The sequence below is a fragment of the Choristoneura fumiferana genome, chromosome 20 (genome assembly GCF_025370935.1).
Source record: "Choristoneura fumiferana chromosome 20, NRCan_CFum_1, whole genome shotgun sequence".
Taxonomy (NCBI): domain Eukaryota; kingdom Metazoa; phylum Arthropoda; class Insecta; order Lepidoptera; family Tortricidae; genus Choristoneura; species Choristoneura fumiferana.
The window spans coordinates 7294175-7321805 of NC_133491.1; the positions used below are offsets into that span (position 1 = coordinate 7294175).

Here is a 27631-nt window from a genome sequence, read left to right on the forward strand (position 1 = left end):
TATAGCCATCTATCTCACCTACGCACTTTATATTGGGCTTCAATAACTCCTGCTGGCTCGTGCTGAGGCACCGACCGTCTTCAGACTGGTAGAAAATATTTTCATGGTTTTTTGTAGTTCGTCACCTTCTACAAAAGATTGCTTTTTCCGATGCAGAGCTGTTCATAATTGAGAAGTCGACCTATGGTGCTTCACCACCCGTTTTAACATTATGCATTACGAGGAGCATAAATTGCTTAGCAACTGTGTCAAAGTAATTAAACTTCAACCCGTGAAATACTTTTTATTGAGTAATAACTCCGATGGTCAACTGTGGTCTTCATCATTAGTTCCACTTCACCAAATGATGATTTTCAAAAGCAAATGCACGAGTTACTACTAAATATATCCAATTGACTATAGCCTCAATTTCCTTAAGATCCAATTATCAAATCCTGTTTTGGTGCTTACGGGACCTAATTGAACACATTCCCAGACGAACGCAAAAAAAAAACAAATCGGTTCATAAATGACGGAGTTCTGAGGTAACAAACATAAAAAAAATACAACCGAATTGATAACCTCCTCCATTTTTGAAGTCGGTTAATAATACTGGTTATTACGACAAAATATTGCTGTCCCTTCGATGTCGATATAAACGGTTTTGACTGTAATATCTTTTGAAATACTGTAGATGTAGGTATGTAAGTGCCGCTTCATTGATTTAGAGCCTATAAATGGGTCCAGTATCCAGATCGATACGAAAGGGATGCACCCATGTGTTACGACGTAGACACTGATGCTTCTCATTCTTGAGCATATGACTTACTGTACAGTCAGCAATAAAGATATGAATACAGCCAAAGTGCAAAAAATATGTATACACGACCTTAATGTTTAGGCAATAAAGTCCTGTATACATATTTTTAGCACTTTGGCTGTATTCATATCTTCGTTGCTGACTTTACCTTTCGGTTGAATCATAATTTTAATGAATATTTTAAGTTATTTCTTAACCCATTCAGTGCCGTTGACGCCCATCGGCGTCTTTGTGAACCCTCATGTAATGCCGCTGACGCCGATGGGTGTCTATTCTGCAGAAATAATGGGCAATGAATGGGTTAACCTAATTTATGAGTAGGAACACTCTGGAACACATGCATTTAATTATATGAATTCCTCAAAAACTTGGGATGGGATAAGGATATGACAATGAACTATTGCATTATGATGTAAGTACTTATACAACTCTTCAAAACGATTGTAACAAAGCAAAACACTTGTTGCGCTACTTGCTCTCTCTAGTGCCGCACACAGTGACATCAAATAATATTTAGTCGTTTATTTAATTTTTCTATAATTTTTTCAGAATAGATTGAGGGGCTGTTTCACCATCCATTGATTAGTGTTAAGTGACGGTTAAATGTGATGCCGTCTCTATTTGTTTTGTTCGAATAGACGGAGACGGCATCACATTTAACAGTCACTTAACACTAATCAATGGATGGTGAAACAGCCCCTTATTATTTATTTTATTTTAATTTCATTCTTTTCACTGTCTTATTTCGTACTTTTCCACATTCTACGTCTTTACTCTACAAATCGCTAGCATAGTAGGTAGGTATGCTGAGCTGAATTGCTGATAGTGATAAAAATGTATCGGGATATATCCATTTTAGTATCCATCGATGTCTTTTCGTTTGGTAGTTCTACGACCCCATATTTGTCGATTCGGAATGAACAACATAATTATGCGACCTGATGATTTAAACCCTAAGGATTTTAAAAACGGAAAAGAAAAATTGAGTGGGTAGGTCGGGAAGCCAGTGGTGTAAAGCCTGACCAGAAATATATGACTATTCGCCATATTGCGGAATTTCATTGGAACTAATTTCTTACACTGGCAATAATTTTAATGATTGTCAGTGTCACTGTGGCGGTTTCTTTGAGCAATAACAAAAATAAAATGCCCAAAACAACGATTAGTAGTCAACAACGGATCATTGTAAATAATGTTTATAATAAACTACTAAAAAAAAAACGCTTGGGGAATGAAACTATTTCACTACAAAACCTTACCAAATTAACATCAGAGCTCACAGGTAAACGTTGAAGACAAGTCAAGATGTCATTGTTCCGACTATACTGAACTATTGCCATAATATAAATAAGAACAATAGCGCCCTCTTGACAATAGTCAGTTGGTTTAAACATTTGATGGGTGACGGACGCAACCGAAAAACAGTTTTTTTTTTTTTTTTTCTTTCTCTTAAATCTTTTGTTTTGTCGAGCATACGTACCTACTGCTGATAAAATCAATTATAATTCAAGGGTTTAATATTATCAGCTCGTTCATTTTTGACATTAATTTTGAGTGGACAATTTCCGGTCGTCCTATAACCGCACCAAATGGGAAAGACACCAGACACCGATGGGTAAAAGTATTACCTGCTCGTGTATTTGATCTATTTAATGCGATGTAAATGAGTGCTTTGAATTATATAAGACTGCTGTGATCCCTCAAACCCTACTGATCAAATAGAAGTATTATTGTATTGTATGTAAGTAGAAAGTATTTCTGCGTGTTACTTAATATTTAGTTTCAGTGGAATATTTGTAATGGTTAAGCGGGTACATGGGACTATTTGGCGAGAATAGCTGCAGCACAGCCATCATTAAATACAAGATCGGATTCGTCTCTTGTATGTCACCTATACATTTCCTAGAACATTATCAGATTTCCCTGCACGGATCTTATCCATACTAGTCTTATTTTATTTATTACATTATAATTTTTTCAAGCTTTTAAAGCAGTTTATTGTCATATTATATCGTAGTATGCTGACAAATACAAACATTTTTAGAATATTCTTTATTAACGTAAAATCAAGTACTTAAGTATTATTTAAATCTGAATTGTCGTTACTTTTTGTAATTTTATAATTTATTTTTACTTGTTTTTTTTTTACATTTTATACGTAGCGCAAATGGTAGTAACTGTGCCTGAATGGAATATATTACTTGTAAATAGTACGTGAAAAATTAAATCTGTACATTGAGCCTTGAATCAAAATGAAATATTTTAAGATAATAATGACTTGTGCAATGTTTTTTGTAATTTAGGTACGGTCCGTAAATTAAAAGTATCAATAAATCGATAAAAACATCGTGTACCTTTATTTATTTCTACGATCTTCATATTAATCAGAGCAGATTAAATGAAACATACATGTGTAGTACCATGTATTTAATAAAAATAATCGGTGGTGAATTATAACAGATCGCTGATTAAAATTAATCATCACAGATATTGGTTCATCAAAATCAACAAATCGTCTTATTCTATTACTTATTTTTATTTCACATATTTACCTAAAACTCTAACATTTTGAGGTAAGTAAGTATTTTATAATGATATCATCGAAAACGTGGCTAAGTCAAAATCAAGGTCTGTTAATAATCTTAGCTTCACTCCTTTTTATATCTTTTATGAATACATTTAACAATACTCATTTAACGGCATCACATTGATCAACATTCACTGACACTACTAGCAATATTGATAAAACTATAGGTACGCAAACAAGTGGGATAATATTTAAAACATTAAACTTTAAATACGATATTTAAGAACGAGCAAAAAACTTCATTATTAATAAAGAGTACAAAGTGGTTAAAAAAGGAACTAACATTTTACATGCAAAATTGTTGCCAAGTAAGAGCCTTTTATGACAAATTTTACAGATAGATTCGTCGCACCATATTAAAAAAAAATGTAACAAAATAACACTGGTCTAAAAAAATAATTAAATGTAAAAAAATGCGAAATATTTGTAAGGCAGTGTTTTCTGAAATAAATTTCATAGTGTCTCATTTACACAGCAGCCTGCCAGACTCATTCGATTCGACGGACATTCTAATGTGTAAGTATATTTAAGGGAGCCTTTACGTAGCCGCCTGGCAGGTTGTGTAAATAAGCCACTGGTAAATGAATACATTTAAATTTTATGCAACAGAAAAATACCAAAAATTGCATTTATCCATACAGCGTATCGTAGCGTATCGCGTATTCTCCAATAATGGTGAGATTCTCAATATTCGAAAACATCTATTAAATGCTCAAAGCTGCCAGCAACTCTCGTAATTGCGTCCCATTGTCTTCCATTTTCAAAATGTCCCTAAAGGCGCGGACGCATGTTGCCTCCTTCTCTAGCTTTTTCGATATCTCGTGAGCTCGCCTGGTGATCTCTTTGGGAATACCTGCGAGACGAGCAGCGTTGAAGCCGTACGATTTGGGACAAGCTCCAGGTGACAATTTGTAGAGGAACGTGATGGTTTCTTCTGGGATTTGATCGTCGCTGTCGGCTGTTGATTCGTCTGTTTCTACCATACACGCCTGAAATTGATTAAACGTTAGTAAATTTCGGCTTCAGTTGGATGAAGTGAGTGCCCGCCATACAATGTTAAATGAGACGCCCCATATTTACGCACACTTCAAAATCATTCAGAATAAGCTGTCTCATAAAAAAATGCACGCAATCACGATTCGTCTAAACAAACTAGTCCAGGCGATTTACTTACCATATGCCCTAGCACAACTCCAGGATGCGAAGCCAAATGGTGTACGAGCGAGTGATAATGAGTAGAGAACACGACGCGGCAACCGCGGTGCGCTAGCTCCACGCATACGCCTGATGCTATCGCCGTGCCGTCATAAGTCGAGGTACCGCGCCCTGGATGGTGAAGATTGGTTCATAATCCAAAAACAATTCATGGATGTTCCAGGTTTAGGTGGATCGTGGGAAACAAGCGTTAAAATCTTCAAAAGTCTTAGTTTACCATTACCAAGTTGAAATCATGTAAATAAAACAATGCACTATCTAAGGTACGACCATTATTTTTGGTCGTTTAGCTAGCATGTATGAGGATATTCTGCGACCTAAATGTTTGAAATTTTTAACATAGGTGTTGCCGCTTTTGCGACAAAGTTTAAGTGGGTTGTGGGAAGCGAGCGTGAGATCAGTTAAAGCCAAAGTTAGTTTTATAGTATAAAACAAGTCGCCGTCTTTCTACAATTTCAAGGACCGAGTACCAACGATTGGTTTTATGTTCCATACTATGTGGGGTTGTGATCAGACTTACCTAGTTCATCGAGCAGCACGAGCGAGTGCAGACTGGCGTGGCGAACGATAGCTGCCGTCTCATTCATTTCCACGAGGAACGTCGATTGTCCAGCCAAGATGTCGTCGGCGGCACCGAGGCGAGTGAACACGCGGTCCACTAGGCTCAGGGAACATTCGGCTGCTGGTACGTACGAACCCTAATAAAACATCAAACATATATAAGAAACTAGCTATTCTTCGCGACTTCGTCTTCGACTATGATTTGTTTATCGTTATCCCGTGGATTATTTTTTCCGGGATAAGAAGTATTTTAACTATTGCGTTAATCCGAGTAACTATTTGCGTCTCAAATTTTATCCAAATCCGTTGAGTCTTGAGTCTTTTTGTGTAATGTTAAATACACTTGAATTTGTCCTTTGCCCTTCATTAAACCGATGAATTAAGTAATTCTACAACTAAAGAGTTACATTTATCTACATTTGACTGTACCATATTCCTATTAAATAGCTCGGATTATTGTTATTATTTGGCTGACATCGACGTTAAGCGAATCAACGGGCGGGATTTTTAGTTGAGATTTTATTGCTGAGTTTTTAACCCAGCCGAGCTTCGTTTGGGACACTGACATACTCGAAACACATCGCACTCGCCAAGTAGCTTGGACTTGCCGCCCATACTGGGGCCAGTTAGAAGCAACTGCCGTCTCACCGCCCAGCCGAGTGGTGTTCGGGAACACTCGGCTATGGCTATACTCTTAACACATCGCACACACCAAGCGCGCCGATACCGACGACAGCCCCACTTGTCGCATCAGTGTAGACTTGCCGTCCATATTGGAGCCAGTTAGAAGCAACTGGCGTCTCACCGCCCAGCCGAGCAGCGTTCGGGAACATTTGACTACAACATTTTGCTGGTGGTAGGACCTTGTGCAAGGTCCGCCCGAATTGCTACCACCATCTTGCTCGCTAATCCTGCCGTGAAGCAGCAGATGTGTTTCGACGTGGAGAGTAAGACAGCCGGTGAAATTACTGGCACTTGAGGTATCCCATCTTAGGCCTCTAGGTTGGCAATGCATCTGCAGTACCCCTGGTGTTGCAGGTGTCTATGGGCGGTGGTGATCTCTTACCATCAGGAGACCCACTTGCTCGTTTGCCAACCAGTCGAATAAAAAAAAACGGAAGATTGTGCTTTGTGGACATACCAAGTGCGCCAGTACAGTCAGCAGCCCCACTTATCGCATCGGCGTAGACTTGCCGCCCATGTTGGGGCCAGTTAGAAGCAACTGGCGTCTCACCGCCCAGCCGAGCGTCGTTCGGGAACACTCGGCTACACTCAATAAACATTGTGCACATACCAAGTGCGCCAGTACAGTCAGCAGCCCCACTTGTCGCATCAGGGTAGACTTGCCGCCCATGTTGGGGCCAGTTAGAAGCAACTGGCGTCTCACCATCCAGCCGAGCGTCGTTCGGGAACACTCGGCTACACTCAATAAACATTGTGCACATACCAAGTGCGCCAGTACAGTCAGCAGCCTCACTTATCGCATCGGCGTAGACTTGCGGCCCATGTTGGGGCCAGTTAGAAGCAACTGGCGTCTCACCGCCCAGCCGAGCGTCGTTCGGGAACACTCGGCTACACTCAATAAACATTGTGCACATACCAAGTGCGCCAGTACAGTCAGCAGCCCCACTTGTCGCATCAGGGTAGACTTGCCGCCCATGTTGGGGCCAGTCAGCAGAAGCAACGCTGCCGACCCGCCGCCCAGCCGAGCGTCGTTCGGAATGAAATCGGCCACGATCGGGATGCAAGGGTGCCGGCCGTCCACTATGTTTATGTAGGGCTGCGAGCAAAAAAAAAATTATAACTAAAAAAATTGCTAACGGACACAAATGGAACGTTAGAACGAAAGGGACCAATAAATGGAATGCCAGGGATCTTGGCTTTTCGCAGTTTTGCTCGTAGAGAGCCGGAATGTCAATGTTGACTATGGAGCTTTCCCATATATGGCAGGCTTAAAACAGCGACATGACCGATAATCCGTATTTATTCTATCGTATTCTCGAGTTGCATTCACTATCTCTTTATACCGTATCTAATACTGTTTGACAAGGCAGAAATGGTGATTGCGATTGCGCGCGCCGAGTTATACAATAAGCCGAGTGTCAAATCAATTTTAAGAGTTACCGGGAATCACATCTGCCAGAGCATGCAAGTTGTTAACGCACGGTCAAGGACTTTAATTCATGAGTCACCATGGAACCATTTCACAGTAAACGTCATAGTGACATCGCATTAATTAACAAGGAAAATCGTAATGTCTTCCTTTTGGCTTATGAATTGAAGTCCTTGCTTGTCACAGCTAATATTGATATTTGCCTAGATTCTGCGCATCACTTACCACATCTTCTACAGTGACGCTTGGTAGACACACATCCCCACTCTGCTGTCTCGCGAACTCCGCCAAAGCGAGTAATATATCGAGTACAGCCACGCACATAGTCGCTCCTTCCCACAGCGAATGTTTGCTCGAAAACTTCTCGAACATTCGCCGGCTCAGGTCTTTGAGAACATGTCGCTTTTGTTCTTCTGCTGCCGTCATGCGGGCTAGGAGGTCCTGAAACGTAGGTACATATATAGAAAATTACGGTAATTTGAGTTTCATCGGTAAAATGAAATCAAAAGTACGTTTACGTCTTCATCTGAATAAATTTAATTGAATAAAAAGTATTTGTAGTGGTATGCTGTACTAAAAATAAAACATTTTTATACAAGGAATGTTAAATATAAAGATTTACTCGTATATTATTAGTATTTTCATTTTCCCAATGGAACTCACAGGGCCTTTATTTTCTTTTGGGCAGTATAACTATTTTACGCATAAAATCGTCATCATAAACATCGAAACAGTCTAGCTGCTCACAAATATCTTAACACGATCGTATGTTCAACTCAAACATCGTGGTTATTTCTTACCTAGACCAGCGCCGTTCGCAAGCCCGGCAGATTGCTGATTTGGGACCATTTCGTGACATGCATAACTATTTTTTATTTTTTCTTATCCATTCTTACCATGTTGACACGAATGTGTTCTTTCTTTTTTACCTTAGTTTCAGAGGTAGAGAACCTCTTGTATCCCTTTCGCGCGCCTTCCAAATGATAATCGGAGGTAGCTCTCTTCGTTGCGCTCTCCGGCACTTCAAGTTGATATCGCTTCTTATCTGTACCCACATATTTCAACTGAAACAAGTAGGAAAATCAACCGTTTGTAAAGTCTGAACAACAAACCTATCTTCAAAATACAACAAGCACCTACGAGCTCAGATTTCATAATATTTACTAAGTAACAGATTTAATACTGGCATGTAGCAGCCGCTATATTCACCTACCAGCCGGCTCACTGCCAGCGGTGCTAGGCCACGTACGCACTATGCGGCTAACCCCACGGTTTTAGCGTGCCATCTCTGTTCAAAGTATCGCCTGAGAAAGAGACGGCGTGCTAAAACCGCGCGGTTAGCCGCATACTACGTAAGTGGCCTTAGTTGCATTCAGTGAGTACATTTTTTGCAATAATTATGACACTATTTACCGACTCGGATAATACCGACATGGAAATATTCGCTGTTATCCGGGCCACCCAGCGGTGAGAAACAAAGTACTCTAATTTCTCTGTGTAGACGTTTTTTGTGTTTTTTGTCTTTTTTAGGGTTCCGTAGTTAACTAGGAACCCTTATAGTTTCGCCATGTCTGTCCGTCTGTCTGTCCGCGGGTAAGCTCAGATACCGTTAGTACTAGAAAGCTGTAATTTGATTTTAAGTGAAAAATAAATAAATACATTTTATAATTTGTATGGAGTGACAAAGCACTGCCACAAGTCTGGACTCACTCGACACTTGAAGTATTTCTCCTGTTCCTGCAAGTACTCCTTCAGTTCGTCCTCAATGTCCTCTATGAGTTTCAGAGTGGCGTCGTACTCCTGGTCTACACCCGCGCCGGGCACGATGCGACCTTCTTTCTCGGCTTCTGATTGGTTGAAACCCTCCTAGAAGTCGTAATAATATTTTGAGTTTCAACATTTTATCACCATCATCTATACTGTTTGCAGCGTCATATGGCTAGCTTCCTAGAAAAATCCAATAAATCTGTCAGTTAGATTATAAGAAAATATTGACCACGTATTTTATTTTGTCCATTAACCAAAACAGATTGACATATTGATGAATGCAGAGGAAGCGAGAGTTGGCCAGGATCGTAGCAAGTGGAAGGACGTAGTCTCTGCCTACCTCGTTGGGAAAGAGGCGTGATCTTATGTACCTATGTATGTATGTAATTAACCAAAAAATGATGAAGATATAGCCAATTGAAGCTTCGTGTGACGTCACATCGAATTTTGACGCGCTTTATCTACGTAACTTTTTGTTTGATTGTCAATAAAACTCGTGTCCAATATTTTCTTAATCTAACTGAGGGACTAAATAGAAACATATTTTTTTACCTATGAAACTAACCAATTCTCCTTTTTTCCCAATTTTCCTTGAAATATACACGGCATTAAAATTAAGGCGAATATTCGACTGTATTACCTTGAAAAACTTTAAAGTGTCTCTATAATCAGGGAACATTCCAACAGGACTGAACCTTGTCAGTTTCTTGAGCAGCTTGGACTCCACGTCACCGAACAGCTCAACCAGTTTGAGCGCGGCATTGAACCCGTTGAGCACTGCAATAAAATCGAGCACTTTCCTTTTGGAATACTTTTGCTCTTCGTAGAATATTGCTCGAGAGTCCGGGTGTGAGGTGGACTTCTTCAGATTGCCAAGTGCGTGTACCCTAGAAAGTAAAGTTGCATTAAACATACATTCGCCGCCCTGCGCTTTTGTACCACTCTCCTTTGCCTAATATCGGTAATTTCAGTGGTAATATTAATTTCGGCCTCTATAATCCCACTGTATAACACAGGCCTCCTATTCGAATGAAAGGGCTTGGGACATAGTTTCCACGCTGGCCTAGTACGGATTGGGAACTTCATAGTTTCATACACACCATTGAATCTCTTCGCAGGTGCGTGCACGTTTCCTCAAGATGTTTTTGTTTTGTCAACACGTAAGTCCTGAAAAACTCAGAGAGGTGCGAAGTCAGGCTCGAACCCACGACCCCCTTCTTGAGAAGCCATAGGTGAAACCACTAGGCTATTTTTCATTAGTAAGTATAACAGGGGACACAATTCAACAAACGGACTATAGCAGTCTCAGTACGAACAGTTTATATTTCACGCCACTTACTTGGCCAACAGTCTTTCCAAATCTGGCAAGGTAGTTAGGATGTTCTTTGCATCTTGGCTCAGTTCTTGGTTCTCGAACAACTCTTTGACTGCTTCTTGTCTCTCCGTTATAACTCTTAAGTTGCAGCTCGGAGCGCACACCCATTGGTATAACATTCTAGAAGACAAAGTTTGGAATTCTAAGTTCGTTAGGTCATTAACCGAATAAAAAGAAAACTACCAGGTTTGTTAACACAAAACTTTTTAGTGTTTTTGTTGGATAGGGTAGGTTTACCTATCCTATACGGTCGTCACATTTACACCAGAAAATCCATCTTTTAGGTTTAAAGTAGGGGATGATTGTTATTTTACCCGCCAAAAAGTTCTTTTCGTGAGTTTAAATTGTTGCTAAAGAGTTATCTTACCTTTTGCCAACAGCGGTAGCGCAGAAATTCAACTTGTCATACAAGCAGCCCTCATCCTGCACTATCCTCAGATTCCTCAGCGTTATAGCATCCAGGACCATTGTACATCCCCCCTCCCATTTACTTTCCCTTTCTTCTTGAGACAGCGTTTTGTTTAGAACATCGGGCGGGGAGTAAGAAGTGAACTGGGACATTCCCAGTATTTGTATGTCGAGGAGACACTGAGTTAGGTACGACACGCATCCGCCGAGCGCTTTGATTGCTAGGTAGCAGTTAGCTGCTGGTGTCAGACCTAGAGCATCACCTGGAATTGATTACATTACATGGATAGCTAAGATATCTTTACACTTTCTTACATCGAGTTCTTAAACTTATGACCAAAAATTCTATCAAAAAAATCTGAACACGCTTCTACGTGTTCACATATTTTTGATCAAAATTTTGCTCAAAAATATAAGGAATCGACTGTACCTTGTCACTGCATCATCATCATCAGCCAGAAGACGTCCACTGCTGAACAAAGGCCTCCCTGTTAGAACGCCACAATGAACGACAACTCGCCACTTGCATTCATAGGTTGCCCGCAAGTCTCATGATGTCACCTAGTGGGAGGCCTATGTGTGGAAAAAGTCCCCAAGTGGCGAACACGAACCAGAAGACGAAGCGTTGGCACTTCGCGACCAGTTTTGACGGTTGAGGGGTCATTGACTTATCTGATGTGACAGGAACGTATTAAAATGAACATACCTTCATGCAAGAACGGCTTAAGCCCCTCCGGCCAGTCCCCGTCCGCGTTGGTCCTGTAATAATTCTCGGCAAGTGTTTTGAGCGTCTTTTCTGGCGACCATGCGGTCTGCGGCTCGCGACGCGCGTGGTGACAGTGTGTCGCGATCAGTTTCGATGTACGCGGGGTCGTTGACTTACGGTCGTACACGATCTGCAGAAGAGTCGAGTTGAGTTAAAAATGTGATCCGCTTTTAACGTACTCTTCATAGGTAAACATAAAACTGTTATTAATTTTGTAGCAGCGTAAATCAGCGGGGTCTGAATAGGGAAGGTATGAAGGGATTAAAACTATGTAATTGTACAAATAAATAGACACAAATGAGGAGAAAAAAAAAACATATTAAATAAAATAGGTTTTTTTATAGTGAAATATTGCCTTACCAGTCAGTCAGTCACTCAATGGCTTTGTTTTATAGCTAAAGAAGATTCAGACTTACCAATGCCGGAGGGAAATGCGCCAAAGTGGTAAGCAGCCGGGACGAATGCTTGTCGTCTTTGAATTGCCCGAGGTGGAACAAGCCTATGGAGGTGTCCACGAAGCATACGCCGTAAGTGCTGCATCCGTTGCTCTCCTTAAGAAACGATGAACACTTTTATGCTGTATGTTTAGAGATTATTATCGTACGGCCTACGTTTCTTATAAAACAAAATCTAAATTATTTAGCCACAATTATATTATTTTATTTTGGGTCTGCCTGGTCAGCCGACTGGCAGTCCCAGGAGTGCTCGGCGGGTGACCTTGAGAACCCATCCGCCCGGCTACCTGGCTTCAAAGCCAGACGTAGGAACTGGACGACTGAACCGCATCCGCTCGGGTGTCGCCCGCTGCAACTAGGTACTGCCTGCACAAGTGGGGCCTTAAAGACTCGCCAGCGTGTGACTGCGGCGCTCTGCGGCAGACAGCCTATCATATCGTGAAGCAGTGCCCCAACCGCTTCAGGCGACTTCAGGGGGCTTAACAGATGCTCTGAGGAGCCGTGGCGTAGCTACCGGAGAGTTAGACGGGGCAGTGCCCCGGGGCCCCCAAGCTCAAGGGCCCCTAGGACTGACTTACAAACTATAAATGACAAATCTGGAGTACGACAAATTCGAAACACGACGAATACGGAACAAACGATTTTAAATAGTTTAGTGGACGCCCTCATTTATTTTTTGTCCCAGGGTCTGTGGTTACAGCCACTGGGGGAGGCTAAAGATTGGCTAAATAATTTAGATTGAGATAACACTAAAAAAATATATTAATTTCTATCAGCTTGCCCAACTCAACGGAAATAAGATTTTTTTTTAATTAAAAAGTAATCAGTAAATCGTTTTCGTTTTAAAAAAAATATTGTGGTAAGATGTTGAGATGAAGATATGTTCATGTGTCAAAAAAATGTCGACTACAAATAGATCCAAATGGCGAAAGTTACAAATATACATATGTATACTCGACTTTATTAACTATAATTAAGGTCGTGTATACACATTTTTGTCACTTAAGGCTTTTTCTTTACAGTCGACTGTACATATTATAGCAAAAACTTAGACAACCGTTGAACAAGTGTGTAGCATATGTCAATTCATCGAAAGCGTCATTTTAGGCATGGATGTCTAGGAAAATTTGCGCTTAGTCTGTGGGACATATTATTTTTTATATGGACGTAGCTTTCCGAGTCCTGCATGAAAACATATGTGTCGCAACATAGTTGTCTTGCATGTATGTTCCAGTAGCCTGGTAATACCTCTTCTGCCACGGACAGTAAATAGGCGGCTTGGGCCTCGCTGGGCCCCGGGTCCTGTAAGCCGCAAGTCTGGGTCCCACGGAGTGTCACTTGGCATATCTCTCGCCGCACCACTTTGTCGGACTTGGATGTTTGACCCACTAAAATAGAGGTTCAGTTTAATATAAAGATCACAGCTAATTAGAGCCACCCGGCACCCGACCAGCACCACCTTGACTTTCGGCGTCCAATCGTTGTCGACAGGTGGTCCACGGGTGGATGCCGCGTTGACAACGAGTGGACGTCGCGTGGTCCACGAATTTCCGAGTAGTCTATTATGAAATAAGGGTGGGGAGCGCCGCACCGAGCGCGCGCGGTTCACGCGAGGCAAGGGTACGAGCAGCGAGCTATCACCGAGTGGTCTACTCGCCGTCCGCGCGTGGACACGAGCGAGCGAGGCGATCTGGTGACGCTACGGAGTTGATGTCATGAGCGCATGCCCATACAAATCCATATAAAGAATACCTACTAACCGCTCGTGGCGAGGCGGTGCTGATCGGGTGCCGGTGGATCTAATGAGCTGCGACTTTTAGTGTTAGAAGATGTCGACTGTTGGAAAACTAATTATTCTAAGTCTAAGTGGCACTTTATGTGAAAATTTTGAAATATATAGCTCAAACCAGGGAGAAAAGTTCACTTATTCCGATCATTTATATAACTCAATATTTCCAAAAATGTCGCTTAGATGGTTGAAAGGCTACAATTAAGTAGCCGTATTTTAGCGAAGGACTAAATTAATGACAACATAGTTAGGCATTTCCTGCTTGCAACACTCACGTTTCTTACACCTCTCCTGCATCATGTCAGGCGTTTCCGTTTGCTCGACACGCGCGACTTTGTACCCTTTGGACACCAACGTAGAGGCCATTCTTGCATACGCGCTTTCAGGAAAACCAGAGTGAGCAAACTCGCCCTAAAATAAATAAAATCTTTAAAATAATTCAGTATTAGCTTTTTCTATGACTATCAAAAATAGCATCTTTAATTTCTCCGTCGTCACTATTTATTGTTTTTATATTCGTGTCTTTTTACCTTCATATAAGAGAATCCGAGTTCATTAACCCCGACTGCCGCGTCCATGTGGTACAGTTCGTAGAACTTGCCGACTTTGAAGAAGAGCACGCAGTCGTAATTTGTCGTTTTCATTTCCCACCATTGCCGATGGGCCTGCAATGTAGTTGCACAATAAATATGGACGTCTCCATGTATCTCTTGCCTCCACCGCCGTTTTCAATTTGATATCTCTTCTGGTGCTAATAAACTGAAGTAATATCCATGGGCGTACCCAGCAAGGGAGGAAAGGGGGGGAGCTGCCCTCGTTCGAAATGGCATGCTTTGCAATATGTTAATATTGTACTTTTGAAAAAACGTCGCAAGCCGCTGGTGTGGATGAAAAAACAAGCGCGGCAGATACTACCTAATAAAATGTGACTTGCCCCCTCCCCTGGGCCAGAAGCCCTACCCCTTAGTAATATCCCTGATCTAGATACGGATAAGCAAGCTCAGTCGCACCGGGCGAGCGCGGTGTATGAAGCGACGTTCGTGGCGCGACGTACACCCTCTCCCTCAGCCCCCGGTGTAGTATATACTCTGCAAAATTACAGCTTTCTATACACAAAGGTGGGCATTAACTTATTAATCCGTTAGTTAAGAATCTGCTTAACTGCTTCAGTAACTTTTAAGTTATGTAACTTCAAAAAATGTTAAAGCTCTTGTTAAGTTCCATTAACTTTAGTCCATTACATTAGTTGTTTGTTGTCATTTTGTTTGTTTGAATTATGCGCTAGGCTACGCTCGTATGTTCGGTGAGTCGATTTATATAGCACTGCTATCCCATCTTATGTTGCAGTACATGTTTTTACTACGGACAAAGATATTTTACGGGCGAAACGATTATCGCTGTTGGATGTCAATTTTAATATCCTAATTTTTATGAAGACGATTTGGTGCGAGCGGCTGGGAAGGACTGGGTGCGGAAAACTCAGGATCCCACAGAATGGTCTAAAATGGAAGAGACCTTTACTCAGCATTGGGTAGATCAAGGTTAAAGAAAAAGAGAAGAAGATAATTTTTATGAAGGGCAACATACGCGTAATGCAAAATTACGATTAATAAAAGCCTTTTATTTCTACCTACATTATTATCTAAATAAATAAATGTGTTTAATTCTTCTTTCTACTCATTTTTGTTTCATTTACGTGTCTCCCAGCCTAAAAGCAGTATAAGTTTTGAATGGTTAATTGACAAACTTAGATTGTTACCGGAGTTTGAGACTTCAGGAACTCTGGTGGCACATAAAGTGTTCTGGGATCGTAATCAGGGTGATCAGGCTTCCTCTTCATGGCGTCTCTGATCTTGTCTGGGCGTAGCCAGTTCAATTTGCAGTGCGTCCAGTTGCCATCGTCAGAGATAGGGAGTTGGTTTTGAGATTCTGCAGGCTTTGCTGATGCAACTGGCTTTGATGGCCTTAGGGATAAACAAAAAAAAAACTGACTCAAAGAATCTATGAAGTATTCTAGATAATAATATAATGTTATTTTATTACCACCCTCATCCAAAATTCCAATATGGATCAAATATACTCGTACAATAGGTTGAATAGACAATGGACAATAGGTGAACTAAAAAAATCTATATCATGAAAGTCCATCTAAGATGGCATTATTTCTATATAGCCATAGCCATTTTAAGTATTAACAACAGGAAGCTGGATTCCAGACTAGGTAACTTTTACGTTTTTTAATTTATTTTTTTTTTTTTTAATAGATTTCATTGAGCAAACTATGTTGTGCTGCTCAAAACAAATAATATTTATAAGTAACTTTAGATGAGTTGCAGTCCAGATAACTTAGGCAACCACCATTTTACTTACTGTATGAGTATCTAAACGTCATACTGTAAAATTCGGCCAACTAGCTGCATTTTTTCCTTGCTAAGAACAACATTAAGAAATCAGAACACTTGCTACTTTATTTGCACAGTTGCACACATGTTTTCTTTTCACACATAAAAAGCATTTTAAAATATAGCAGTACCCCTTGACACCAGAAGTTTTATCTTTTGTAGTTTTTGCTTCATACTTGAAGCTGTCATTGAGTTTCTTCTCCGATGACGTTTTCTCCTTTGGTGTCTCGATGATATTATCTGCTAAATCAAAAACACAAAAATAATTTGGTACTGCATTCCGAGTTTCTACTGCTAAGCAGAGAAAGTGAATTGGACTCACACATTGTGGGTTCTGTACAAACTTTATGTTATCTATGAATATCTAGTGTAAGCAGAGACCCTCTCCTGATGAGATTCTGATGAGAGATGCTTACTGATAGCCAGACAAAAAAAAATGGATACTTCTAATTAGTTGTGTTATAAGAGCTACCTTCATAACAAATTTTAAGTTTTCTTGGAAAACTGGAAGTATCCTAGTAGGTTTTGAGTACCCAGCAATTTGTATGGAAACACCTCTTTTTAATGGCTGTATCTTGATTGCATCAACTTAGAGGAGTTTGAGATTTTTATCACAACTACAAGGGGTAACAGATCTGAGCATTTGCTATTAATTCCTCCTGAGAAATAAGTCTTGAGACAGGGACGGGCAGACAGACAGACAGGAGGACAACAAAGTCATCCTAAGTATAAAGTTTGCCAACTGGAGTACAATTTTCATTCTATATTTATATACCATTTAATGGTTTCTGGGTGATCACATTTTCAAAGTTAAATGCTTTTTACAATCAATCCGAAAAATTTGCTTCAAGTGCAGCATCCCATGCTACCTAGCACCCTTTCTACTCGCTCTGCCCTTGGGTAAGATTTTTGTTAAGCATACGAAATTAAGGTAATATTTTAAAAATACTGGCTTGTTGCTATTCCTTACCTTTATTTTCTGTATCAGAGTCATCAGAATCCAGGGGGTTGAGTCTGATCCTCTTCCTTTTCTTAGGTTTGATAGGTTCCTCATCATCACTGCATTCTTTCTTCACTTCTGGAGACGGAGTAACTTGCCTCTCACGTTTTTTACCTTGAAAGCAAAATCTTGTCTCTATCTTGACTGATTGGTAGGGAAATGGAGATGAAGTAAATAAAATTCTTAATTGACATGCGAGCTTTAAGGCTAAAAGACATAGTGGATTCCTTAAAAAACGTGCATGTTTTCATTTCATTAAAAATAAAAATAAACTCGACTACAAATAGTTTTGTTATATTATAATCAATATATCACCAACGGGACTTATTTTGACTAAGAGTGAAAATCACGACAGTTAACGTTACTTATATTTTGTTATATTATTAGGCGAAATTTAGAATAACTTCATCCATAGTTAAATTTATGTTAATCTGTATGTTAATTTCGTTTAAACTTACTCTCAATTATACTTTCTATTTCTTTTTTTGCTGATGAATTGAGTGGACTTCCATCGCCATTCGTATCGGGTTTCGGCTTCTTGCTAGCTGGCGGTGTTTTAGTGAAGTAATTAAAGAGAGTATTGGAAGGACCTACACTGTTGCGTTTGGACATGGCTCACGGTTAGTTTAGTAAAATCGTAATTATTTATAATATTAAACTGCAACAGACACACAACAAAGCGAAACGTATTTTTTGGCGCAAAAGCTATTGAATTGAAATTAAATTGTCACTGTCAAAACTGTCAATGTCAAAAAATAGTGCACGGTTCGATACTTATTAAAAAACGCTCACTTTTTTTTTTATTCGACTGGATGGCAAACGAGCAAGTGGGTCTCCTAATGGTCAGAGATCACCACCAGCCATAAACATCTGCAACACCAGGGGTATTGCAGATGCGTTGCCAGCCTAGAGGCCTAAGATGGGATATCTCAAGCGCCAGTAATTTCACCAGCTGACTTACTCTCCACGCCGAAACACAACAGTGCAAGCACTGCTGCTTCACGGCAGGATTAGCGAGCAAAATGGTGGTAGCAATCCGGGCGAACCTTGCACAAGGTCCTACCACCTGCTAAAGTACTTGTAAAGTAGATAAGTATGACAGTCTAGGAAACTGAATCCGTACCAGGGTGGAACCCAAAGAGCATTAGTACCTATAGAGAAAGTGGAACCCTACAAATAATAATTTCTTATTACGAATATAATTAACAATTTCAAATTAACCTACGTGCTACCAATGTCATGTTGACGTCACCCATAATCTGCCGAAGAAATCATGGCGAAATTGATTATGAAAAGGTTCCACCCTGGTACGTGATTCAGTTTCCTTGACTGTACCTATGTCCGTCTTTTCGCTTTACGGTCGAGTTCATAAACTTGTGAGCAAAAATTTGATCAATAATAGGTATCTGCGCTTCTACGCCCGTTAATAATAGTCGTGTTTAGATATTTTTGATCAAATTTTAGCTCACAAATTTATGAACTCGACTGTACAAGGTGAACTTCTTGGTTTTCTTTTTACAAGTTAATTTTGATACACTTCCAGGTTCTGTGGGTACAATCAACGAAAGTACAATGAATACATAAACCTTGTATTAAAATGAAATATAACAAAAACGAATACAACTTCTTTTTCAGTTTTATCATTTGCAGCTACATACTTGGTTAGCTGTTTTAGTTCTGTTTATTTTATGTTTATGAGTGACATAAGAAAGGCAAACAAACAACAGGGTCACTCAGGTTTATGTCATGGAAGAAAATAGTAATTTAGTTTCAAATAAATTTAATAATTCTTACTATTCTTATTACAATGTAATTAAATTTAATTTTGGTATAAAATAGAAGAACAGCATTAAATGTACAAAATAACAGAGAAAGTACTTTTAATTTGTCTAAGGTTCGTCAGCAATTAAAATTAATGGCGCCACTGTATCGCATCGCATCCCACCTTATATATTATATTATCGAAGCATCCCGCGCACGTGCATCTGTAATTTTTTTAATCGAAATTTGATAAAGATAAGGTCAAAAAGGTTGCATAATGGGACCATTATAGTGTGGGATTGGCGGGGTTACCTTGCAAAATGTTGCCTGATTATTCTTTTTGTCTGGCAAGTAAAGCAAGTGGCATAAAAAAGAAACTAATCTAAATAAGTGAAAAAAAAATAGTTCTACATCCGTCTGTTATATACATATACTCAGTGGCACAAAATTCGACCCACTTTCCATACAAAATTACCGCAAACATTTTGAGGGCCAGATTTTTTGCCGCTACGTATATAATCTACATTTTGGTAAGCACTCTTGTGGTGTGTTAGTATGAACTGTATGTATGTTTAAAAAAAATTAAGTCATATTTCGATAAATTACTGTCAAATAGATGATTAAACTTTACGGCTTTTTGCGCAGATTTTTTTTTGTTTTACTATGAGTATATTACATACGTATTATGGTAAGTAAAATATAAGGTAAGGTCACTATGTCACAGTAACGCGATAATTCTAAATTCTAACGTACCTATTTCAAGTATATATAGCTAATGCATAAAAGTATATGAAAATAATATTTAATCTGAGATAAACGAAATATTCAAAGGAATGTCTACAGTTATCAAAATTTATATTAATAGTTATGTCTCCATAAATAAATAAAATTGTAATAACGTATGTAATGTTTAACACATAAATGGTCACTAAGACTTGTATGTTGAAAATGAATGTTAAAATAATATTACAATTGCTATAAAATTCAGTTGTGTTTCTAATGTAAGACTATACAGAAGTATAGCGTCAAACTAAATATCATTTTGAAAAAAACTAAAGGAACGCTATCGAAAAAAACCGGCCAAGAGCGTGTCAAACACGCCCGAAATAGGGTTCCGTAGCCATTACGAAAAAAATAAGTAATATTCTTCTAAGGATTTCGTATTTTGTACGGAATATTCGAAGTTTAGGTATATTTTATAGGCTGCTATTTACTCTTAAACTACCTACTAATCATTCTCAAGAAAACTTTACCGTTATAGTTTTCCTTGTAAGTTTAATATACTTACTACCATCCTGATTTTTTTCAAATTGTTCCACCCACCGGTTTAGATTTAGAGGGGGGGGGGGACACTCGATTTTAATGAAAATTTGCACTTTAAAGTTGAATATTTTGCAAACAGCATAGTTTACATAATAAATATTCGTGCAAAATTACAGCTTTCTAGCATTGATAGTCCTTGAGCAAAACCGCGGACGGGCAGACAGATAAGACAGACAGACAGACATGGCGAAACTATAAGAGGGTTCCGTTTTTGCCATTTTGGCTATGGAACCCTAAAAAGGCAATTTTTTTTAATCTCGTTGCCCACAAAATATAATTACCTAAATCGTACCATACTTAGCAAAAAAGATGTAGGTTCAATCATTTTATGTTTACATCATTGTCTAGTTTTTCTTTAATGATCATTCATTTGACTACATACATGTCAAGTGACAGTTAAAATTAAAAAAAGTAACGAAGTATTCATCCAAGTAAATTAAAAATAGTACCGAAGTAAACAATAATTAATCCTGCTTACAAAATAATTATTTGAATTTTAAGTATATCATAAAATCTTAAAATAAAACAATATATATAATTACTGGAAATCTGGCTGCTTAAATTCAGCCATTTTAAAATGTTATTGTGCAAGTTACAATATCATATTTTCAAAAATAAAAAGGTATTGTCAGTATCGATACATATTATTCCGATCCACATTTTGAGACTAAATTTTAAATAATAGCTTATTAGGCATCCAAGCAAGATCTGAGTACCTAGTGTAAAAAAATATTTAGTGTATTCGGAGTATGTACACTTGAACATACAATAGCGTCTTGTATATTTAGGTAATATCAGCACCAAAGACTCTAGCGCGGTAGCGTCTATCACGGTCATAAATAACCATAAATTGCCCTTTCTCTTTTCTTCCCTTCCCATTCTTTATCTTATGCTATGTGCTTTAGGTTAACGATAAAACCTAGCGTCTAGCATTCTAGGTCCTGAGATAGATGGCAACTAAAACACTACCGTTGCATCTTGCTGAATTTATAATAAACACCTTAAAAGTTCTAGAGAACAACGAATCCTCAATTGCGTTAGGTTTTATATTTAGGCATTTCTGAACAGTAGAATTCATTTCACTTTATCTGCTTTACAAACACGCTTAAGGGTATTGTGTTTGTGATACAGTCAAGTGCAAAGATATCGACACGACCAGTTACAAAAATATGTAAGTATACACGACCTTAATGTTAAGTGCATAAAGTCGTGTATACATATTTTTGTAACTTTGGCCGTATCTATATGTTTGCATTTGACTGTAAAAGCGAAAATTAGTGTCTGTATACAGACGGTAAAAACCGTTTTCCCCCACTCACTAATTTGGCCCAACTTTTGACAAGAACAAAAATTGATTGATTAATTTTTTTATATTGATTAAATATTTAAACAGATAATAGTCGAAATTAATTTCGTAGAAAAACTCCAAAAGAGATACAGTGCCGGTTTAAAGTAGAGCTAGATTGTCTACACCGCTTCCGCGCCACTCAAAAGGTGCCATCAAAATTTTCTTTTGCACTGGAAACTGAAAAATATGCTTGCTATCTGGAGCCTAAAGCGTTCGCTTCTCTTGCTCAGGACCGACGCTGAAGCGGGATATTATATTGAAAATAATTTTAACCGGAAAAAACGGATGCTAAAATAGCTTTAGGGACTGTTTCACCATCCATTGATTAGTGTTAACTGGCGGTTAGGTGTGATGCCGTCTTTATTTGTTCACATTTAACGGTCGGTTAACGCTAATCAATGGATGGTGAAACAGCCCCTTACCGTCAAAAGTTGGTCAAAATCAGCTAACATTTACGGAGTGGACGCTAGTGCTGCCGAACAATCGATAATTTTACTAACAAAAGTTTTCATCTGAAAAATACCACTAAATCGACAGGCCTATCGATTGTATAGATAGATAGTTTGTACTCATTCAATAGTATGCCTTGTTATGAGCTATTGATAGTATCGATACTATCGATATTAATCATCGATAGTCGACTCTCAATCGGCAACACTAAGGACATTTACTGCTGTTTCCACACTTGAAGCGCCACGACACACAAACACAATCCTCAAAAAGCGCCAACCTATACAAAAATTTAAAACCCCGCGCACACTACATAATAATCTGCGGTTCCGGCACTGACAGCGCGATGGACTTATGCGGCAACACTTGCCCCCCGTTCACATAAAGTTCATCCTTCACTATAACGTCTTCGCCGAGCACTGTACAGTTTTCCATGCGCACCCAGCGGCCGACGACTGAGCGCCAGCCTACGATGCAACTGTCGAGCCACGCGTGCTGCCGGACGCATGCGCTGCGGAGGATCGTGCTGCGCTTTATGCACGCGCCTGAAAGAACAAACTCATATTACTACAAGAACTTCAATGCCTGCACTCAGGGCTGAACTTAGAGCTGTGAAGAAAGATTGGCCGCCCAAACTATTTTGCAAATAAATTGAGGGCCATGTGAGATTTTGATATTTTACTGATTGCCTGAATGAAACTAACAAATATAGATGAATAGTTGTATACTAGTGTTAACTCGTCGGAATTTGAAAAAAAAAAAACAAAGTATCTATTATGGGGGGGGGGGGGCTGTAGCTCTCATTAAGTACCAATTCTTTACCCTAGGCTCCACTAAATGTGGGTTTTCACAGAGGCGAAATAAGGCTAGATGGCGTTAGCATCGTGAGGTCCGTTTGACGTTTGCTTGCGATTGGTTAATTTAGTTATTTAACCAATCACGAGCAAACGTCAAACGGACCTCACGATATTAACGCCATCTAGCGATATTTCGCCTCTGTAAAAGAAAATCCTCATTTAGATACGCTACTACAAAATGAATTATCGTTTATATTGTTTAGCTATGAGGGATTAATTTAAAAACGACTAAAATTCTTTACAACTTCAATAATTATTAAACAAATAAAATACGACTTCAATTGAATTTGTACTATATTGTAAATTTTTCAAGGTATTAGGAATGTTACCTTACATCAAAATAATTAACTTTAAATAGAAAAAAATAACTTTTTTTTAAGGTAATCCTTAGACCCTTACCATCTTCAATAACGACGTCAGGCCCAATGGTTACGTTGGGTCCGATCCGGCACCCTTTGCCGATGGTGGCAGTCGAGTCGATCAGGACGTTCCCGACGACTCCGGGCCCGTCGTAGAGCTTGTTCGAGTTCTTTTGTCTCAGGCTGTTTAGGTACATGCACATTCCTGAAATCAATGTTTAAAAAGTTATCACAGATACTGGTTTTTCCACCAATGAGTCATCATTTAACAAACTTTGAGTAACTCATAATTTTTTGTTTAACTGACGATAAAAAAATACATGGTTAATATTTTCTAATAAATAATCTAACTGTAGTCCGTCAGTTATTACAACACTTAGAATTTTTTACGACACTCGCTATTGAACAAATGAGTTGACAGCTTGAGTACTGCCCTTACTGCAAAACTTTCGTACCTACTTGATACCGCGATGCAATGCACAATGGTTTCCCATAAAACTGATGCTAAGTCCGAATTAAAAAGTCCTTCCATTTACCCTACTAAACAACTCTAGGAGAAGAATCAATAGAATTTCATCATTACCAAATAAATTATTTTGACTTTTTTTTTACCATCATCCCTACCTATAATAATGTCTCAAATCAAATATTTTTTATTGTAGACTGGGTACATCATAGATAGTTGTTACAATTCGGTATTTACTTTCTTTTACAATATGTATTTTACAAACACACCAGCACAATCAGCAAAGTTTTTGGCATACAACATTTTTACAAGCTTTTATTTAGTTCACCTGTCCCGTTGTCTGTCTGTCTGTAATCAAATCTTACAAGTTAAATTTGACCAACTTCCAGTAGTCAGATTGACTTGAAATTTGGAATAATTATGTAAATCGCGTGACAATACAATAATCTAGTAATGACATCCTGGTAGTCCAGCCAGGATCGTCTCCGCAGGATGGAACTCTTCAACAGTTAATAGCATTGACTTGAAATTTGGTATGCAAATGTAGTTTGGGTGACAATGCAAGTACAGTCAGCAAAAAAGCTTGTATTTTTAAAAATGAATTTTTTATGGTTAGGTTAGTTTACATTAACTATCTACTTTCACTAAGTTACATTACAAGTAATAAGAAAAACAAAAATGATCCAATCAATACTCGCAGTCGCTTAACTAATTCCCTACTAAATGGATAATAATAATATAAATATCTGATATGTCTGGAATTGTCAGTGAATGGCAAATGACACATACTACGTAATCGTAATTGGCCAGTACATAACATTATTGATGTTATTTGTGTTTCAGGGTTTGTACAGTTGTATGTTAAAATACTTGAAGCTTTATGAGTTTGTAATCTAATAGAAAAATAATTTTATTTATCACTCACGATTTTTACTCACGATCGCTATTAAAGGATTTTAGAATTAAATAAATGAGTATGTGTATGAATAGGAGTTGTATTTTATTGCTAATGCCAACTCCATGGCTCGCCAACGATGAAAACTCCGATGCCTAATAATAATATTGAATTAGTTATTACAGTCAATTAAGGTTTGCCCATTGCAGGTTAAAGGCCTCCTCCCTGAATGAATCAACAGTGTTTACCAGTAAGGAAGTCCTTAGGCTGCCCCACATCCATCCAGAAGCCCTGCAGCTCCATGGCTAACAGCTGACCATCTTTGGCCATGAACGGGAATACCTCCTTCTCTATCGACATGGGACGGAGGTCTATTCTGCTTAGAACTGATGGGTTCAAGATGTACATGCCTGAATAACAAAAAATATTATTTAAATTTAATAAAATATTATAAAATGAATTCTTGTTAAATGCTATAACAGATATACCTTGAACTGTTTAAGTGCAGTTTCAGACTAGCGTTTTATGTGCAAATAAGCTCTTTTTTTGAAGCGTGTGTACGCGCGTACAGATTTGGCTTTGTTTTCTTCGTTTAACACGCAGGAATACGCGCGTTCGGTTTGATCTAGCGCGCGTGTAAGCTCAGATGCACAAAAAACTATACGCGTACAAAAAACGCACATTATCAGGCCATTTTAAAATAGCAGTTTTATTGATGGGACAAAAAACTGATGGTATGATAAAGAGAGTACTTTTAAAATATCTTCAAATTACTATATCCATGAAATCAAAGCAGGTGTCTTACTGTCTAATACACTTGGAATCACAACAGTTTCCACTACTTCTTTCTATTACATGGTATAGGACAGTGGTGGGCAAAGTTTCTAACTTTCTTTCTTTCGGGGGCCAGAAAGTTACAGATATTTTAGAGGAGGGCAAGGATTACACCATTCTATTTTATTTTTATTTTTGCCAAATAATGAAATTATATTGTGATGCCATTATAGGTGGGTATTATTCACTTTGAAGGAACGTCGGCAGGCTGGATTACATCCCTTCTTGGGCCGGAGTTGGCCCGCTGGCCGTACTTTGCCCATCACTGGTATAGAATGCAGGTAGAAACAGAGAGTGAAGTTGGTGAATGCGATTGTGGGTGCCTGCGCGTTAAAGTACGGCCTCAGGACTCGAAGAGTGATGAGTTAAAATTAGTTGACACACATTAAAGGATTTACCAGCATTAATTTTGTTGGATATAAACTCCTGGGGTTTTTCCACAAAGCTTTCAATTTGTCCATCTTCCTTGTATACAACCACACCATACTTAGAAGGCTCTTCAACTTTAGTAACTACTATCGTTCCCTCCTGGAACATAAAACATTAAGATGAATATTTAAATATTTTTACTACTTTACTAAAAATCATTACCATCCTATATTACCGCAGCAGAAGGACAAGTCGCAAGAACATTTATCAAACTAGATCTAACACTGGTAGTCTTCATAAGTTAGCCCTGAGCATCTATTTAGTTAATATTATTTTCTGAGATGGTAATGACAAAAAAAAAGTTTAATTTGAGTGAATGTGATTTTTTTGTTTTTCTATATCCTGCCTGAAATGTGTCTTTACCTTATAAACAAGTCTGCAACCAGTAATTTAACTATACAACAATCATTGCAATTACTTAGATAGTAACATCAAGGTAACTTGTTTGAATTTATTTGCATAATAATACTACAATTGAAACCATGTAGTGGATAGTTATGTATAGTTGCTTAACTGAAAGATAACAAAGTAGGTAAGGCTTGTTATCAGAAGCACTTATAAACTAGTACTAACAAGTTATATGCAATAATCCATTGGACAAAAGCTTAGAGATAAGAGTTTAATATAGTAGTTGTACTTCAAATATTAATGGAACCAAAATCTAAATCAGTTCATAAGTGAAAGAGTACCGAGGTAAAGAACAGAAAAAAAAATACCAACAAATTTTGAAGTTGGTTTGAAAAACAGTGAAATTGTCTGTGCTAGGCCTTCTGGCAATGAAAGTAAAATTATGAGGAAATTTTAATTCCTTAAAGTAGGTATTTGTTGCATCAATAAAATTTAAACAGTATACTTTACCTTTCCATGACTTTTATGAAACTTTGCAAGTTCTTTGAATGGGAAATCACAAATGATATCCGAGTTAAGCACAAAGAATGGCTCTGTGCTCTTGCTTAACAGCTTACTTGCTAATGCTATAGGCCCTGCCGTCCCCAGGGGCTCCACTTCATGAGAAAACGTCAGAGACACACCTAGTTTAGACACTTTTTCTAATAATTCTCTTTCCATGTCATCAGCTCTATATGACACAGCTAAAATGACCTGAAAAGTAATGAAATACTTGTAAATTTTGTTTTTAAAGTGAGCATGTTATATAGTTGGGTTTTTGCAATATTTTTACCTGTGTAACTCCAGCCTCAACTAAAGCTTCAATTTGGTGCAATAGGATTGGTTTATTAGCAAACTCCACAAGAGGCTTTGGTCTACTCAAAGTTAAGGGTCTCAAACGAGTCCCGTAACCACCAACTAGGATCAAGGCTCTCATTTCACCCAGTTTCTTGTCTGTACCGCACATAATATAAGCCGGATCAAAACTGTGTTAACTAAGGAATCGATTATGCTACCACCGCGGACGTTTAAGGTAGCTTACTGCAAAATGTATACCAGAAGTTTGTTTTAGACGCTTAGATTAGTAACTATTATTGCATTAGATATACAATAATAACTCAAAAAAAATATTTTCCTCTTAGCCTTTTCTTCTGTTTGCTTGCTTACACATACACTGCTGACTAGTTTAATGAAATTACACGTCACGTCACAAATGTCACTACATGCGACAAAATTTTCGAAATAGAAGCGCTTTTAAGTGTGACTGGAACAAAATGAATGTGTT

General features: G+C 38.5%; 2 protein-coding genes across 2 annotated transcripts; both read right to left on the reverse strand.

The window, feature by feature from the left end:
- Nucleotides 1-180: 180 nt before the first annotated feature.
- On the reverse strand, nucleotides 181-17961 carry Msh6 (DNA mismatch repair protein Msh6). The gene is made up of 19 exons (XM_074102982.1): nucleotides 17696-17961; nucleotides 17208-17351; nucleotides 16369-16480; nucleotides 15595-15799; nucleotides 14366-14500; nucleotides 14111-14246; nucleotides 13295-13434; nucleotides 12008-12142; nucleotides 11532-11721; nucleotides 10785-11088; nucleotides 10382-10537; nucleotides 9683-9929; nucleotides 8986-9141; nucleotides 8205-8339; nucleotides 7501-7716; nucleotides 6763-6942; nucleotides 5122-5299; nucleotides 4561-4712; nucleotides 181-4375 (listed from the first exon to the last, which is right to left on the reverse strand). The coding sequence occupies exons 1-19, from the start codon at nucleotides 17847-17849 to the stop codon at nucleotides 4091-4093; spliced, it is 3360 nt and encodes a 1119-aa protein (XP_073959083.1). The 5' UTR covers nucleotides 17850-17961; the 3' UTR covers nucleotides 181-4090.
- A 1039-nt stretch (nucleotides 17962-19000) lies between these two features.
- Gmppb (GDP-mannose pyrophosphorylase B) lies at nucleotides 19001-27619 on the reverse strand. The gene is made up of 6 exons (XM_074103606.1): nucleotides 27140-27619; nucleotides 26818-27060; nucleotides 25929-26058; nucleotides 24945-25106; nucleotides 23376-23540; nucleotides 19001-22664 (listed from the first exon to the last, which is right to left on the reverse strand). Exons 1-6 carry the CDS (start codon nucleotides 27311-27313, stop codon nucleotides 22429-22431), a joined length of 1110 nt encoding a protein of 369 aa, XP_073959707.1. The 5' UTR covers nucleotides 27314-27619; the 3' UTR covers nucleotides 19001-22428.
- Nucleotides 27620-27631: the final 12 nt, after the last annotated feature.